Raw genomic sequence first — 17473 nt, forward strand, 5'->3', positions numbered from 1 at the left:
GTTTCCACCCCCCGTTCCTAATTCATAAACGATGCGAGAAGTGAGTGTGCACGTGTTAACCAGGAAAATTAAACACGGGATTGAATAATTTGTATTCGGTTCGATGATGCGCAACTTTCATTTTTGTCAAAGGTCATAAAATTACGTCAAGTTCATGAACAAACGTGTTTTAGAATTTTCAACAATGTAGAATATCATATTTAAAAAAAATGATTAAAAATTTATTAGATTTTGGAGAAATATGCAATTCACCGACCGATATTTGTGCTTCGCATTCACAGCACGGTTCTTACACGTGTGGGCTTGTTCGATAAAAAGGAATATCTTAAACAATTTTCTCTCCGTAATATTTTTATGAAGTTATAAAATTCAAGAAGAAAAAGAAAAGTTTTTTATATATTAACCTCGTGCTTTTTTACTTCCCCCGCCGAAGCCGTGTTTAATTTAAACAGAAACTAATCACTTATTTTCAAATTTTAATGAAACGTGAAGAAAAAAGTGGAATTTTCATTATTTAATTTTTTAGTCAATGTTGTTTATGGCCAAAGGATTGTCTCGCAAAATAAGAGCTCGAGGGTTTATATCAGCACTTTGTACACATTCAAAACAGAAGGTGAATTTTTTTTAGGCAAAGAAGCTGCGAGATGTAATAAACGAGGCTCTCAGTAAATGAAGGGTTCGGCCGAATAACGGTCTACGTAAGCTGGATTGAAACTGTGCAAAATGGCATGTAGGAACTGCATCTGTTAGTTTCGGCAGGAACTTGCTTGAGAAACGCATAACTGAAGCTACATATATATATAGAACGTCATTCAGTCAAAAATCCGATTTTGCAAAACATGTATTTCTTACATGACCAGTATTTCTTAACATATTTTCGCTCGTGGACTACTTTGGACATTTTTTCTTCTCGTGATTGTTCTCTCCAGGGTTCCTTCCAACCTTATCCAAGAACGAAACCCTTCTTACATCTTAAATTAATATTTTGAGTAAATTTGCACTGAACAAACTTTTCTAAAATAAAAATCGATCTCGAACCTTAATTCATTGAAGTTTCTTGTGAGAGTTCTATGCAGGGTTTTGTTCCGCAGATCGCTGTATATCGTACCAGGGCAGGAACTGGGGGAACAGATGATTAAAAAAATCACTTCAAATCGCAATTAAAAAAAATTTCATAGAATTATCGACGTTTGCGGTGATGAAAAGAATGACGACTTGAATCTTTCTTCCTAAATAGGATTCGGCCAAAGTTCACACGCAACGAGTAATGATCAATTCCATACATCACAGCTTATAGGTGTCATTACGTTTATTACAGCAATGTTTACACGAAAGCTCTGCAAGTTACATTATTCACAAACGGGGCAAAAAGTATACATCGGATTATAGACGATTTGTTGGGCTCTGCACTCCGGAAATGATGTGTGTTTACAGAATTTCGTTTCTTCTCAGTCAAGACCGATTTAGCAACGCTCATAATCAACGTATTTTTCCGACGCAGCCTGATTTTCGATGAGATCGTTTCTTTATTCAATACGATTTCTCTGTTCCTTTGAATATCTTTGATTTTGCTTCCAAAATCAGTTTGTTTCCTGTCGTAACTAATTCCTAAACGTGGGTGCATATGAATTTGATGGACAGTACATGAACTTTTGAACAAGCAGATATATAAAAACAGATTGGTCCAAAAGTTAGAAACATTTTAAAAAATTGTATTTCACTTAATTATACAGGGTAATTACTTAATTCCCCTTGCCGCATTTTACTGGCAAACCGTTAATCCCACAGGCGTACTTCCAATTAGAAAGTATCCAAATAACGTGTAGAAGTCAGATACGTCATTCATATTGCAAGGGGTTGTACAGTTATTAAAATATGAAAATTAACTTTTTATACGGCCACCCTGTGCTCAAAAACCTTATTAGAAAGTTGTTGCCTTGGCTCTCATGATGCCAAAAAAATTCATGTTTCTAAGCGCAATATTCACTGAGATATTTCAATTAAAAAAAATGGAGAAAAAAGCACATAAATGGGGGAAAAAGCGTTGTCCGTTAGTTTATGCTGTTTTTTCCCAACCTTTCTCCGATTTTTTAAATTCAAATATCTCTGTGAATATTGCCCTTTGAAACATGAATTTTTTTTGGCCTCAGAAAAGACAAGGCAACAATTTTCTGATTGGGTTTTTGAGGTCAGGTTACCCTTATAAAAAGTTAATTTAAATATTTTAATATCTATACAACCCCTTGCAGCATCTGAATTCTACACGTTATTTGGATACATTTTTTCTAATTGGAAGTATGCCTCTAGGATGAACTGTTCGCTAGTAAAATGCGGCACAAGGGGGAATTAAATAATTACCATGTGTAGGAAAACGAAATAAGAACACAGATACGAATGATATAACGTCGGATTTTTATTGAGAAACTCCTGAAATAATTACAATCATCTCCACTAAAAGGCGCTTTACCCATAGCAAAAGATTATTTTTAAGAGTCTGTCGTGTAATAAAAATTATTAGCTTTTTAAATTTTGATAAGTTCGGTACGTCAAAGCGAGTTTAACGTCATGTGATGGTCAAAATTATGACTACTTTGGGGTGGATTCCGAATTAAACTCGACGTTGCAACACGTATCTGTGCTGATTTCGCGACTATATGCTTATTATTTTCAAAGCATAGCTGTGCAAAATGTTTCGTGACTTTCGCATCACCTGGTTGTTCGACTTGATTTCGACGTACTATTTCAAAAGGGTTGAAATCCGTGCAACATAAAAACTACTACGGTTTCCTTATTCATACATATATCTCGTACTGAATTCCTCTGCAGAATCTCTAACGAATGGTACATGCCGGAATGTGTATTCATGTTGTCAGAGTTGTGCTCGTTTCCCTGTTGCTATCACTTGTCTTCCATATTCTGAAGTAAAGATGGTGAATGTCTGAACGTTATGTGAGTACATATCGTGTTGAAGGTTTGCTTGCTCTCTGTGGAAAGACGGTTTTATATAAAAAGCCGGCTCGCATTCGCGCCTCCAAACTGGTGGATCAAGTTTCTTTAATTTGCTTCTAAAAATAATGATAAGGAAGAAAAACAAATTTGGAAGCTTATCTTTGAATGCGTTTTTCTAGTCCTTGAAAGTTTCAAGTTTCTTGGAGAAAAACTAAGCAAGACGAAATATTCTAACAAAAATAAACAGCTTCTTCAGCTTTGACGTGCGTCAAGAAGTAAACAAAAACTATACTTTTTTAAGACAAGTTTTTTTTGGAAGAAAAAGATTATCCACGAAAGAGACGAGGTCGTTTTCTCTTTGCCTGTTTTTTTTATCAAACTGCCCACGGACGCGGTGCTTCTTTGAGGTGACAATATTAAGAAATCATCAGTTTCAATGAACAAGTTATTTCGCTTATGTATATACAGCGTGATTCCAAACTCAACGTACAAACTTTTAGGGGAGTTAGAAAACACAAGAAACAAAACAGAATCACATAGGAATGTATGACCGGAAACCCCAACCTGATCAGCTGGAGGATAAACGAAAAGATGCAGAAATGACAAGCCAATATAATGGGTGGGAAAACTCTTTATTTAGCGATACTTTGCACGAGGACAGTACGTGTACACGTTAAATTTCACACAACAAGTGTTCAAAGTTCTTACCATTCACAGTTATGCACGCTTAACAATGGCGTCGCATTGATTGTCGAACTCTTTCAAAAATGCCCGGCATATCGCGAACGTTTTCAGCTGCGATGGAAATTCTTGCGACGTGGATGGTAAGAACTTTACGCACTTGTTGCGAAACTTAACGTGTACACGTACTGTCCTCATGAAAAGTATTGCTAAATAAAGAGTTTTTCCACCCATTATTGGCTCTTGTCATTTCTGCATCTTCGTTTATCCTCCAACTGATCAGGTTGGGGTTTCCGATCATATATTCCTATGCGATTCTGTTTTGTTTTTGTGTTTTATACCTCCCCGAAAAGTTTGTATTGGAATCTGAATCTCCCTGCATATTTGTATCGACACATGAGGATGTCAAATACTGTACCTATCTCTTCCGTACCGTGGATAATAAGTATACACAGGGGCGTCAGAAGTGCTTTAGACCCGTAGATGCTTCACGTCCTAAATTTTGATTTCTGAATTTATTCTGGGGGTGCTCGAATCCAAGATACTATAAATACAGTGGGCGCTGCGCCCTCACAGCAGCCCCGGCTCGGACGCCACTAAGTACGAACATTACGTGCCCTGTTACGTTGATCATCTCTTTATCGCTTTAAATATTTTCTTCAATATCAGAGCAAGTAATGCACTTGCGTCAAGTTTCGCGAAAAACAAGGAAAAAATTCGCGTTAATTTTTCGATGACTTGATTGAGATGAAAAACCCTCAAGTTTAATAATAACATACACGGTTTAAACCGTTAACCCCTTTACTTCACATTATTTGGCATTCAAAAGATTATAAACCTCCATGAATTAACAATTCGAAGTCATTTTGATCCTAGTAGATTTCTGTAAAACTAACTAAAATAGTTTATTTTCTATGGACATTGTGTAGATTTCTCTCTTTATAAAACTACCATCTTATAATTTCCTGCGTATAACCCGTTGGATATTCGAGAAAAACATTTTTTTAATCCTTAGTAGGTAATATTACGCTATAAAGCTTTTATCTCAACGATCATTTTCTTCAAAAACAAAATAAACCAACGATATTTTTTTTTAACCCGAAACTGGACGAAAAATTTGAGTCCGGAAATGTACTGATCGTCTGTAGCTTTACCCCAGAGACGCGTTGGAAGAAATCGGATATACTGTACCTCTCCTCCCTGCTAGAGAATTAATGAAAACGAAAAGATATAAATCCAATAAATACGGGCTATATATATACAGAATTCTTTTATCTTTTTTTATTTCAGAGGGTATTTATTATGTCTCCTGCGGGGGATGAAACGATGCAGGCTATACACAGGAAATTGTAATAGTAGTGAAATGAATGGCAGTATGAGATAATCCATATTTATTAGAGTCACCAAAATTAAATTTCTCTTGAATATTTACGGTTAATTAAAATGAGAACTTGAGATTATCCAGATTTATTAAAAAATAAAAACACAAACTATAAGTCCGAAAAGCAATTCGTGATGATTTTTCAAAGATTTCGAAGCGATAATTGCTTTTGTGTTCATTCCTGAATGATGAAAGCAGCGTCGGCTGTAATATTATTGATTAACGATGGAAGTGACGTAAAAATATTGTTTTGCATCAAGTTTATCGGGCGCGTATTTTTCTTCAGAGTAAAAGAATTGTTTGTCATCACCGCGAAGACAAATATGGTGCAAATATGGTGCAGGCAACGGATATTTTCCATTTTAAAAAAAGGGGGCGGGGGTGCGGTACACGAAGGCCTGAATGTGGTACTTCTCGAATTAGTTTTGTTTTTCTTCGGAGTGCAAAGCCCGCATCTGTACACTAAGGTATTGTTGTGACTAATACAGTAGTGTTCTCTAGTTCTAGCGTGTTTCTAAATAATATAGCGAAGGTTTTGTGAAATTTTTGTCTGCATTCGCTCGACTCCATTATAAAAAAAAACGCATTCTCGTCTCCGAAAATTCTCTCGATCAAAGAAAACCACTTTTCTCGTTCAGAGGGACAGTTTGTGCCAGTATCTTATTTGCTTGCGGCCAACTGATATTGCTTCGTTCCAGTGTTGTAGGGTTTTGCCTCGCACGAACATATACGATCCGAAAACAATCCTTCCCAACGGTTTGTCTGAAAAGATACAGATAATGGATTATGTATGCATATAAAAGCTCTTCTATGAACAAAAAGAAATAAAAGCCTAATGCAGTGAAACCTCGCTAAAACAATACTCGATACAACGGTAGGTTCCTCTACGACGACTTTTTTTTTTTTAATTTTGTTTAGAACTGCCTGCAGTTTAACGTTAAACGTCCTCGCAATACAACGATATCCTTTACTACGACGGTAAATCTCTCTATAACGATAATTATTTAGGAGCATTTCGAAAATGCTAAAACGACATTTTCTTTTTACATTTCGTTGAAAGTCACCTTCAATATATTTTCAAAAGTCTTACCACTTTTTGTTCCTTCGAAAGCGTTTAATGACATGTATTTTGTTCTATCTACCCTCCGAAAGTGTTAATGAAGTTGCCTTGAAAGAACTTTTTTGTGTGGTACACAAAAGTACTGTGCACTAAACCTCTTCACAGTGTGGAACAACTAAATGAATTTTATTAATCAACAACTCATCAATTAAAATTTTCTGTTGCGAAAAAAATACTTTTCATAAATTTTATATGTCTGTACTAACTAAGTCAATTCGAAAAAGATGCTAACAACATTATAAATTTGGCGGCAATTGATGTAAGTGCTGCCTCTCGATATACCGATAACCCCTCCCCAAAGATATTTTTTTCTTGGTCCTCAGAATATCCTTATATTGACGTTCTACTATATATACTCTCAATTCCTCGAGAGACTGCCAAGTTCATACTCAGTACTTTCACTTATACTGAGAAGAAAGAAAAACTGTTACAAACGAGTATATGCAAATAAGGGTGAGGGAGGAATGCGACCCACCAACGCAACTCGATGCGGTCAGCAGTACCTGTATAAGACAGCAGGTGTCTTGGGAAGCCGTTAGATCGGTTCCTGCTGCTACGATGGCAGGCTATCACAAACTAAGTAACTTTAACGTGGCTTAGTAGTCGGCTCTCGTGAGATGGGTCGCAGCATTTCTGAGGTAGAAATGAAATTCGGATTTCGCGCACGACCATCACAAGAGTGTACCGTGAGTATATGGAATCCAGAAAAACATCAAACCTCTGACAGAGGTGAGGGCTGAAAAAGACCCTAAAGGAGCGGGACCATCGACTAATTACAAGAACTATTTCGCGGGAACAATTATTATTTTATCATTATTTCAATTTCAGTGCAACACTGCCTCAAATTACTACAGATTCCAGTGTGGAAACATCAGCAAGTGTCAACGTGTGAACTGTACGACGGTCCCTCCTTGATATGACCTTTCGGAGCCTAAGACCCACTTGGTCAGTTTTGCGTGTAGAAGTTTTTCTGGTTTCTCAGTGTATATTTAATTTCGATTTTCGAACCAAATTTTCAGCATCGAAATATGTGAGTTTTAAATTTCCATTAAATTTAAAACAGGACACACATTCATTATTCACCGTGTATATTGAATGAAATTAAGCTCATTCGAGCTATATTAAGCGTGTATATGGGTTTTACCACCTTTCTTTTGATTATTTGGGGCAAAACCCCAACTCAAGTTCCAATTATCGACGAATCATTTCCTTTCAGCTACGACCGACCAAAGTATTGGAAAATGCGTTTGCTCGATAGAAATGTAACGTGTAAGAATTTCTCTTTGCGCGAATCGATGATTTCATCGCGGAACGACTTCAAAGGACCAAAGAAAATGATCGAGCGCAATCTCTTCGAAGTCTTTGTTCTTACCTTTGTGAGTGCCACTCGCAGATGTCACTTGCAGAATCACGTTACAAGTCGAAATGTTCTTCTGGGGGAGACGGAAATGAAATGATTCGTTATATTTCGGATCGGGTGTCTTCTTCACCACCATCGTCTTCTTCGTCTTAACGGCTTTGCTGGCGTTCATGAGAATCAATTTCACGAAAGAATCTACGACGGATAAAACGGAAAGCGAATTGAATCACGAAAAATTAGTTTGTTATTGACAGAAACAAAAGGACTGAAATCACGAATCAAACAAAACATACGTGTAACAACGCAAAGAAGCGCCGATTCTTTTCGGCAGCAATTTTTCTATTCTGATCTTATTCACTTGTTTTAAGAGAAGAAAACTGCAGAGGGTCAATCGGTTGAAATTTAGATGCTCTTGAGTTTTCAACGTGTTTTTACTGGAGCGACAAGTAGTACTTTGCACAATAAGTATATATTACGATAAATGTTATATATCCGGTTATTATGCGTAATGAACCGATTTATGACATTTACCGTAATATAAATACGATATATACCGGGTGTATACTACTGCTACTACTAAACCCCACATGTACCTCGTCCATATTCCTCTGCGGAACTTCTTCCATGTTGTGAACCTAATGTGAAGTTTTATTTGCTTGTTATGCGTAGTGCTGCCACCTGCCATCAATTTTTCTAACTATGAGTGAAGTGTAATGATTGGATAATTGCATCGTTGTAGGTCTGTCACTCTCTGTGGTGAGACTTTTTAATGGGGAGATCGGCCCACATTTGCGCTTCGAAGTTGGGAACCACAGAAAACCAACTGCAGCAGGACACCACTGTGGTGACGGTGGGAGATCACCTGTATAGGTAACAGGGCGCATGTCATTTTACTGGCGCACCGTTCATCCTAGAGGCATACTAACTGGTAAACCGTTGAGATACCGCATTTATATAATGCTGTTTTTTCCCAACTTTCCTCCGTTTTTGGAGTTCGAATATCTCAGTGAATATTGCGCGTGGAAATATGGAATGTTTTTAGTTGGCATCAGCAGAGACAGGGCAACCATTTTTTAATTGGGCATAGGGTGTCCATATAAAAGTTTAATTTATTTATTTCAATAACTGTACATCCCCTTGCAGCATGAATGGCGTATCCGAATTCTACACGTCATTTGGATACTTTTTCTAATTGGAAAAATATGCCTCTAGGCTGAACGGTTCTCCAGTAAAATGTCATGCGCTCTATTACCTATGTACCCTACATACTGTTCATCAGTCTTCCCAGTTTACATTTAATTACTACTTAACGATGAGTGGGTTTTGAAACAATTAATGGAGGTTTATTTTGGATTCTAGATCGCTGCTTAGATTAAAAGATTATAATATCAGTAACGTTATACTTTATCCACACTGTATATTTGTGTCTCTACGAAAGAGAGAGAGAGAGAGAAATAGCTCTGTAATAATTACCATTTTAATACACCTTATGTCCGGAATAGCTTTGGCTTTGAGCCGTCGCGACGCAATCCTGTGTGGATTACTCCTAGCTTATTGAACAAAATACTGGTAATGTGGGGGGGGGGGGGGCTTATAGAACTTCCGGTTGGGGGAGACAAGTTTTTTTCAACCCACAATATTTGTATTCATTTTTACCTCGGTGATCCAGACTTGCGTGTGGTGATGCCAATTTTTTAGGACGGGTTGCACGGAATGCTCTGAGAGGTGATGAGTAAGTTCGTAATGATATTAGTAACTAAAGTTTGCCTCGTAGATCGCATATGAAGTAAGAATAATCACACACACGGCTTATCGGAACGTTAAACTTATTTATTCCAGCACACACACACACACACACACACACACACACACACGCGCGCACGCACACACACACATTTAGGAGTTAAAAACTTACCCACGGTATTCTGACTTTCGGGGATCTTGAGACCTTTCGCTTCACACACGGTCACTGTAAGTCGTTCGAGAGAGTCATTATAGCATAGACTCACCATTATTTCTCCCAGATCTGAAGGTGGCTGTCAACGGAAATATAAAAAAAAGAAGTCAGCTTATAGACAGAATCGAACTTTTTTTCTTTACACAAAGAAACACACACTGAAACATCATTCGGGTTACGGTCAGCTTAAATAATAGAGAAGATCCATTGACTCGGAGCCAACGATGCACCTGACTCTCAGAAACGACGGAATTTTCGAGGATTTCTGATTATTTCTTCAGGATTGTTTGTTTCAGATCAATACAATTTATTTGTATCAAATGGATTTTTCTTTGAAGACAATACGGATATCAAGCAATAACTTAATTGAGTCTTTCAACTATTACTCGAGTGGCGAACGCCAATTCCTGCTGGTTGCTGCTCTACTTTGGTTTTCGATCCGAAAACAGCTCATCGGTTTTACTCCTACTAGAGATACGTGAAATGTTCTACAAGATGCTCTGAAACTGTCTAGAAATAATTGGAGAGGCATAGTACCCATCAACTCGAACAATATTTACAATGGAGCCCCATGACCGCAATCCACTCGGAGTGTCGGAAAAACAAAACTCAAGGCCGAAACATACTACACTGACGTGACATGATAATCGCGTCACGTCAGTGTAGTGTGTTTCAGTCTTTAGAAGCACCTCTAACAAGTAAAAGTTCTCACTTCTGATGTCATTTTTGTCCTGCCAGAGAAGCAGTACTTCGCCGGAGCATAACCGTTAGTTAATAGAACGTTCGCCGTATGTGGATACGTGGAATGCGATCACAGGATCCATTATAAATATTGTTCGTCTTGATGTTTACTATCTCTCTTCCAATTTTTTCTGAACAGTTTACGAACACCCTGTACATCATACACGCGTAAAATTGTGAGAATATCACATCCAACGAATATTCATTTCATGTCAAATTCAAACAAAACGTAAAATAAAAATAAAATTTTGCGTCATTAAATTGCGTCTTGAATCCTCGGGGACCAACGAATTTTTGAAGTTTTCTTTTGCCAAAGAAATCTGAGGTACGAGTTTCCGGCTTCAAAAATGTAGGTAATAATAAAACGGACGCAGTAATTAAAGGCAACTTGTCTCTTATTATTGAATTAAACATCCGCCTCGAGTTGAGTTAGTCGAAGACAGAAGTCGAATAATTATAACAACTAGTCGACGAAGTTAGCGCAAGTGAAATGTCGGTAGCCGAGGGACAGGCTAACCTTTGAATAACGAAACAAATAAATAAATGAAAAAGTGATCGGTAACAAGCAGAGAGAGAGACAGACGAGTAGGCGTTTGGTACCTCGTCGATGTCCTTAACGATGTCTTTCCACGAAACTACGAAATCATTCGACGAAAAATCTATTTCTTTGAGAGGGAAGAACGTGTGTCCAATCACGTTATAGCGCTTTCCCCTGTCATTATCCAAAACGGTGACTTTCAAAACCCTTTCCTCGATATTCTTCGAAGATACCTACAAAGAGACATGCATTTATCGTGGAACCACAAAATGTCTGAAAAAAAAGTTACATGTTTCAAGAAAAACAATAGAAACCGAAGCATTTATTTGAATATGATAATATCACACTCGGTTGTATAAAGTCAATTCCAAAATAACTCACAAAAAGGGGGAGAAGAAATGTATATACAACACCGATTACATATACATTTCCCCTTCCACGTTTTGTGAGTTATTTTGGAATTGATTATAATTGTAGATAGTGCAATACCGACCACACTAATAAGGTAGAATGTAAATGTGCTCATAAGGGGCCGTTCAAGTATTACGTCATCATCGATGGCGGGGAGGGGGTTTCCGATTTGCTGACTTTTGATGACGGGGGGGGGGGAGGTTTGGATAATGCTTACGTCATCAACCACTCTTTATGAAAATATGAAATATTTTTAATGGCATCTTACTCGGCGCGCCAAAAAACGAGAAAAACCTTTTGATAGTTTGCGGGCACTTGAAGTGACATCCCCCCTATTGATAAGTGCCCTACGCAGAGCCACTTTAGTGATCTCAAAATTTTTCGCGGATCCAAGTGATCTGGAAATGTGTCCGGGCCGCTTAAGTGCTCTAGAAATGTGTCCGGGCAGCTTAAGTGTTCTGGAACTGTGCCACGCATCACTAAAATAATCTGAGAATGTGCCGCGGGTAATTTGAGTGATGTAGAACCGCACTGGGGGGAGCCACTTAAGTGCTCTAAAACTACGTCACATGTCACTCAAGGGATCTCTAAATGTGTCACGGATCGCTTAAATGTTCTGGAACCGTGTCCCGGGTCATTTAAATGATCTGAAAATGTGCTACGGGCCGCGCAATTTTTTAAATTTTTAAAACTAAGTACTTTTATTAAACAACGTTATCCATGTACGGCGTTCATTCAGGGCCGAATTAAGACGTTTGAAGGCCCTAAGCACTTGAATATTTTTGGTGCCCCCCGATACTAACATATATATTTTACACGATATTGAGTCTATAAACTAAAAAAAAAGTGAAATTTTGTGTTTCACAAGTGACTAATCTAAGGATGGGACTTCACTCTAAAAGGTTTAGGAAAGTTATTTTATAAAACTTGAGAAAAGCAACCCCAATAAATTTATTGGTTGCATTCGAGCAAATGCAACCGATTCGCTTATTGGTTGCATTTGTAAAAGAAATATTATAAAATTTTTATATTGTAATCCGGGCTTAAGACAGAATTGTGATGTGAATATTTCTAAGTACAGACATTTTGAAAGTCTCCAGCCCTTCCCTTTTTTCTACTTCCAAAGTCTTTGATATCTTCTGATTTTTTTTTGGAACATCACTGGATGTTTTGGAATTTTTCTTTCATATTTTCCAAAAAGACAGATCTTAGATTTTTTTTTATAAATCTTTTGTGTGTGAAAATATTTTAAGATATTTTCTCCCATCGACTACTTGTGAACATATTCTATGGGGCTCTAGATTAAACCACCAAAGAATGGCTGTAGGCTGCCTATGAGCACTCTCTCTGAATCAGGGGTGAAGGAGAAAAATAGTTAGAAAAATTGCAAAAAAAAATAGTTTTATGAACTAAGAGCACAGAGCGAATGCTCCTGATCCATATACTTATATGTGTTTTTTTTATTTCTGTTTTTGTCTTTTTATACCACTTGTGTTTTTGTCAAATAAAGAAAAAGAAAAAAAAGATTCGTGCCAACCCAATATACTGTAGGGATTGCTCGACCAGGTCAAGGGAATATGAAATAACTGCAATTTTTTATTGGCATCAACCATCACAAGACAATCTTTTGCTCAACAGTCGTTGTCAAAGTGTGCTTTGCGGCTCTTAGAGGAGCCAATTTTTGTCAGGGGCCTGGCGGCATGCTGGTGATATTGATGTGTTCCTGTTCTCATTGCTTTGAAGCGGTTATTTAATGAATGCAGATTATCTACTGGACTACTTTGGGAAACCGCGGAATAACTGCGGCTTAGGCGAGGTGGCCCACTATGACGTGAGTCACGGAAGTTTCAGAAGCACAAGCCTATTAGATGAAGACCTACAGCTTACAGCCTTCTGAACGGCTGAACAATAGTTTCGGACTACTTTTCAGTCATAATCGCGACGATTGATATTGAGTGATTCATGAAATGTTCCATTTCGTCAGAAATGAAAATTCTAAAACTCACTTGTAGCCATCATATCATCTTCAAATGATTAAAACGTTTTTTTTTCTTTTAACGTTGAAAAAAAAAACAACTTTTAAAATTTTCAAAAACTGGGAAAGCTAATTATTAAGGTTGATGATTAAGGGTCATGGAAATGACGAGACATTAACTTACTTGAAAAACGAAATTTTCTTCAAAAACCGGATTGCACGTTTTCTTCTTGATTTTAGACTGGATGTAGCGTCTTCCATCCGGAAGCACGTAGATCCTAACAAAATGAATGATTCAGATTTTAGACGAATTCTGAATACGTAATCGGTTAGAATAGTGCGCTTCCTTACCTTCTTGTTGGGTCGCATTCCTACCTTGAGAAATTCAATTCAAATTCTCGAACTCCTTCGAATAATCTATATATATATATATACGGGAAATCAATATCTCATCTCGGAGAATATTTTAGGTGCATACTCACTAAGATTGAATTTCTTTTTAAGAACCACAGATCTATAAAGTATAGTGAACAGCCATGTTTTTTTACCGCAAAAAAACAACAACAACTAAAATCTCGTCTCGAGGGAGGGGGGGAGCTTCCCCCCCCCCCTGCATGCGCCAATGCAAACAGAAGAATGCAATCACCCCCTTTTATTGTGTAATTATTGGTTTGTGATTGATTTTCCATAATTATGTTTTCATCAAAGGAAAAGAAGCATAATTAAGGAAAAAAAAGTCCTCGTAAAAATAAATTATAAAAAATATTCCTTTCAAAACGAGATGAATCAGACCAAAATTTTCGAACTATTTCTCTCTGGAAAAGTTTGTGTTGCCATCTAAGTGTACGAAACCAACTCTAATATGTTTTGGTGCCAATTTGCTCGCGGACGATAACAAGCTCTCTGAACCTCTTTAAAAAAAAGAATAAAGAAATGATCGTATCTCTACAGAAAAGAGAAGCTATTATTTTGTGAAGAATCGGATTATTTTGTGAAGATATGAGAGCTACTCGAAGAGTTTATTCCCCAAACTCAAGTATAAAACAAACCCATGTAATGACTAAAAGTCAGGAAAATGTGAAAGGGACTTTTTATTATATCGATAAATCTTTTGCTCCATAAACACATGAAGTAAACAAACTTCGATTTCATTAGTGACTTTTTTTTTTATTTCTGGAAATTTCAATGTGTTTTGCCGAACACCTTTAGAGCCCGGTAGCAAAAAAAAGTTAACACATAATATCTTGTTACTTTCAGGGAATTTGCACGGGATACATTTTTTTTTTTTTTTTTTTTTTTTTTTGTAGCGTATTAAGCATATTCTTTTTGCATCGAGCGTGTATTGTTTTTCACGCACAAAAAGATATTCAAACACTGTCAAACATAGATAAGACGTGAATGCATAGGATCAGAATAAATAAAAAAGACACATATAAACTAAAGAGCCAAAAAAACTGGTACAGGCATGCGTATGCAAATAAAGAGATATGAAACCAATCAGAGTACGGCGCTGCGGTCGGCAACGCCTATATAACAAAACAAGTGTCTGGCATAGTTGTTAGACCGGTTACTGCTGCTACAATGGCAGGTTATCGAGATTTAAGTGAGTTTGAACGTGGTGTTATAGTCGGCGCACGAGAGATGGGACATTGCATCTCCGAGGTAGCGATGAAATTTGGATTTTCACGTACGACCATTTCACAATCATGGTGTCAATTACCTCCAGCATTACTTCAGACAGTCGTGTGCGGCACTTCTGCGGGCTCGCGGGGGCCCTACACGATATTAGGCAGGTGTACCACTTTTTTTGGCTCTTCAGTGTATAAGTGTACAATATACGAGGTTTGTTCAAAAGTATCCAACCATAATTTTTCGTCCCTGAAACCAATGAAACTATGGAGGCGTGGTTTGGTGTACGTGTGTCGGTAATGCTAATGCGCATGCTTGAATTTTTTTTCTGCCTGCAAAAGCTGCCAGTCGCCGGTAAACAGCAGATGAGTGAGGAAGTGTAAGTTAGCGCCGTTGCATTTTCGTTTTTGACAAAATGACAGAGAAAACTTGAACAACGCTACTGCATTAATTTTAATAGAGCTGCAAATGGTGACACAGAAACTCTCGGTAGTACTCCTTGGTGATGGTATGCACTCGTGATGAACCACGCCATTGGAGTCAAAGTCATCTTGACATTGCATTTCCTGAAGACCAAATCGCCAATCAAAATAATCAAAATGGAATGAACGGATTCAATGTAAATGCGTCTGCAAGGTCTCTGATCTTGATTCGATGATCTTGCATCACCACAGTCCTCACTTGGTCACTAACGATTACATTTCTGAATGCTGATGACGTGCGGTCATCTTTAAAGCGGTTGTAATACTCCTGCAGCTCTGATGATTGCGGATTGTCTTCACTCGGGAATCACCAAGCTTAACGCCAAATTTAATTCAGTAGCGTTGCTCAAGATTCTCCTGCCATTTTGCCAAAAATGAAAATGCAGCGGCGCGCACTTACACTTCCTCATTCATTGGCTGTCTGCCCGGGAGCTTTTCTTCTGCGGGGTGATGGTTATAATCAAACCTCTTGATTTGTTTTGTTTTTTGAAATTTTTTTGTCCACTAGAAGTAAGGATTCTGGAATTGCTGAATTTACGTGTACTTTACGGTACACCCAGGGCCATTTAAACACGTGAGTCAGATCCGGGCACAGCAGGGGAATCCATGGCTTCCACATGCTGTAGTAGGGACCAGTAGGCTGGAATCTACAGTGGGCCCTCCAGGTCAGATTGTTAACGGACCCATGTATTATGAATTTATAGTGTGAAAAAAAAATGACGAGAGAGAGCGAGCGAATCATCTCTGGCCTCCGGGCTGGAGCCCTGTCAGCCCACCCCCCTCTTGTGAGGGGCCATGCAAGGACCTCATTACATAGGGGCTTCGACGATAAGATCTGGAACAATGGTTTGATTTGACAATAAATGTTTTATTAGAGGTAGTGTCTAAGCCCTCTTTCATTTTGCCCCGGGGATGTGATGCTTTTGAGACGGCAGTAAGGACTTCTTTTTGGATAAATATTCAAATACAGTATTTGTTTGAGTCACGTTGAAGAGCTCATCATCACCAAGGGTTCCACTGAACAGCCTCATAACTATCAAGGGTTCCGGGAGAAACTTTATGTTGGAAACCTCTGGTGTAGGTGATACTATGAGTGCATATTTAATGTTGTGTGTGAATTTCCAGTGCAGCTATCTATACTTCAAATTGTGACTGAAGTGTAATAATTGAATATTTGTGTATAGTTGTAGGTCCGTTGCTCTGTGTGGTGAGACTTTTTAATGAAGAGATCGGCTCGTGTTCACGCCTCGAAGTTGGGACCCATATTATTACGAAAATTCCCTCGAACATGTTGATTCCAGACTTTTCCATACTTGATCGTAAATGCACCTCATAAACATTCCTCTCGGGAATTTATAACGAATTGGTACAATGCAAGAGCGTGTTGTGTGTATATATGTGTGATCCTAACGTATTTATGTTGTCTGAGTCATGCTTGTTTCGTATTATATTGGCACTGCCATCTGCCTTACATCTTTTGAAGTAAAAATGACAAATACTTGAATTTTCCGTGTTATGTAAGTATCGTGTTGAAGATGTGCCTGCTCTCTGTAGTGACTTTTTGAAATGACAGACTGGCTCGCATTTGCGCCTCGACGTTGGAAAACCGCAATAAACCAACTTCAGCCTCACGACTGCAAAGAACCGCAGGGATAAGTCCTCACCGCGAAATTCAAAAGTGTAAGCTAAAATGTTATATTGCCAAAATGTTCCACATTACTGAACTTATTTCCGATATTTCTTCAACCATTTGATCAATTTAAAGTGTTACCGAATGAGTGAAGACTTGAAACGCTCATAAGAAAGTAAATATTCGGTGGTGATTTCCGCGAGCAAGAAAACTATGAACTTAGTGGAGTCGATGCATCGGGAAACTCGCAGTCTATCGGGAAATTCGAAATTAATACGGACCGATAGTCAGTGAAGCAGCAACTTGATCGATCACGACAGTTATGAAGTCGGAAGAGTGCGTGGACACCTATTATTGAGCCCAATCATCAATGCAAACAACAAAAAAAGTACGATAACGTGATATCGAGGAGAATGGCGGAACGAATAGAAATGGTCGACGAAAAGAGAAATGAAGGGTGTGAAGAAGCTTCTCCGGGAGCTCTGAAGGAGTCAAGCAAGAGTAATACCATCAAAGCAGTGGAACCTTTGGGACAACATCAACGAAAGAAATGTGCGTCTAATCATAGCATGCACCCACCCACACACACACACACTCTGAAAGATCTCATTCATTTCTT

At 38.0% G+C, this 17473-nt stretch overlaps 1 protein-coding gene across 1 annotated transcript in view; it reads right to left on the reverse strand.

The window, feature by feature from the left end:
* Nucleotides 1–3930: 3930 nt before the first annotated feature.
* Nucleotides 3931–17473, reverse strand: part of LOC149086482 (synaptotagmin-15-like) — a 74628-nt gene continuing 61085 nt past the window's right edge. Inside the window, exons 5-9 of the mRNA XM_089255884.1 lie at nucleotides 13298–13391; nucleotides 10790–10960; nucleotides 9407–9527; nucleotides 7504–7686; nucleotides 3931–5773 (exon numbers count right to left, since the gene is read on the reverse strand). Of these exons, the coding sequence (XP_089112010.1) occupies nucleotides 5646–5773; nucleotides 7504–7686; nucleotides 9407–9527; nucleotides 10790–10960; nucleotides 13298–13391 (697 nt within the window). The 3' untranslated portion in view covers nucleotides 3931–5645. The remainder of the gene's footprint in view (nucleotides 5774–7503; nucleotides 7687–9406; nucleotides 9528–10789; nucleotides 10961–13297; nucleotides 13392–17473) is intronic.

The sequence above is a fragment of the Pholcus phalangioides genome, unplaced genomic scaffold (genome assembly GCF_987345545.1).
Source record: "Pholcus phalangioides strain wild (caught in Gottingen) unplaced genomic scaffold, Ppha-v1.0 ptg000004l_1, whole genome shotgun sequence".
Classification (NCBI taxonomy): domain Eukaryota; kingdom Metazoa; phylum Arthropoda; class Arachnida; order Araneae; family Pholcidae; genus Pholcus; species Pholcus phalangioides.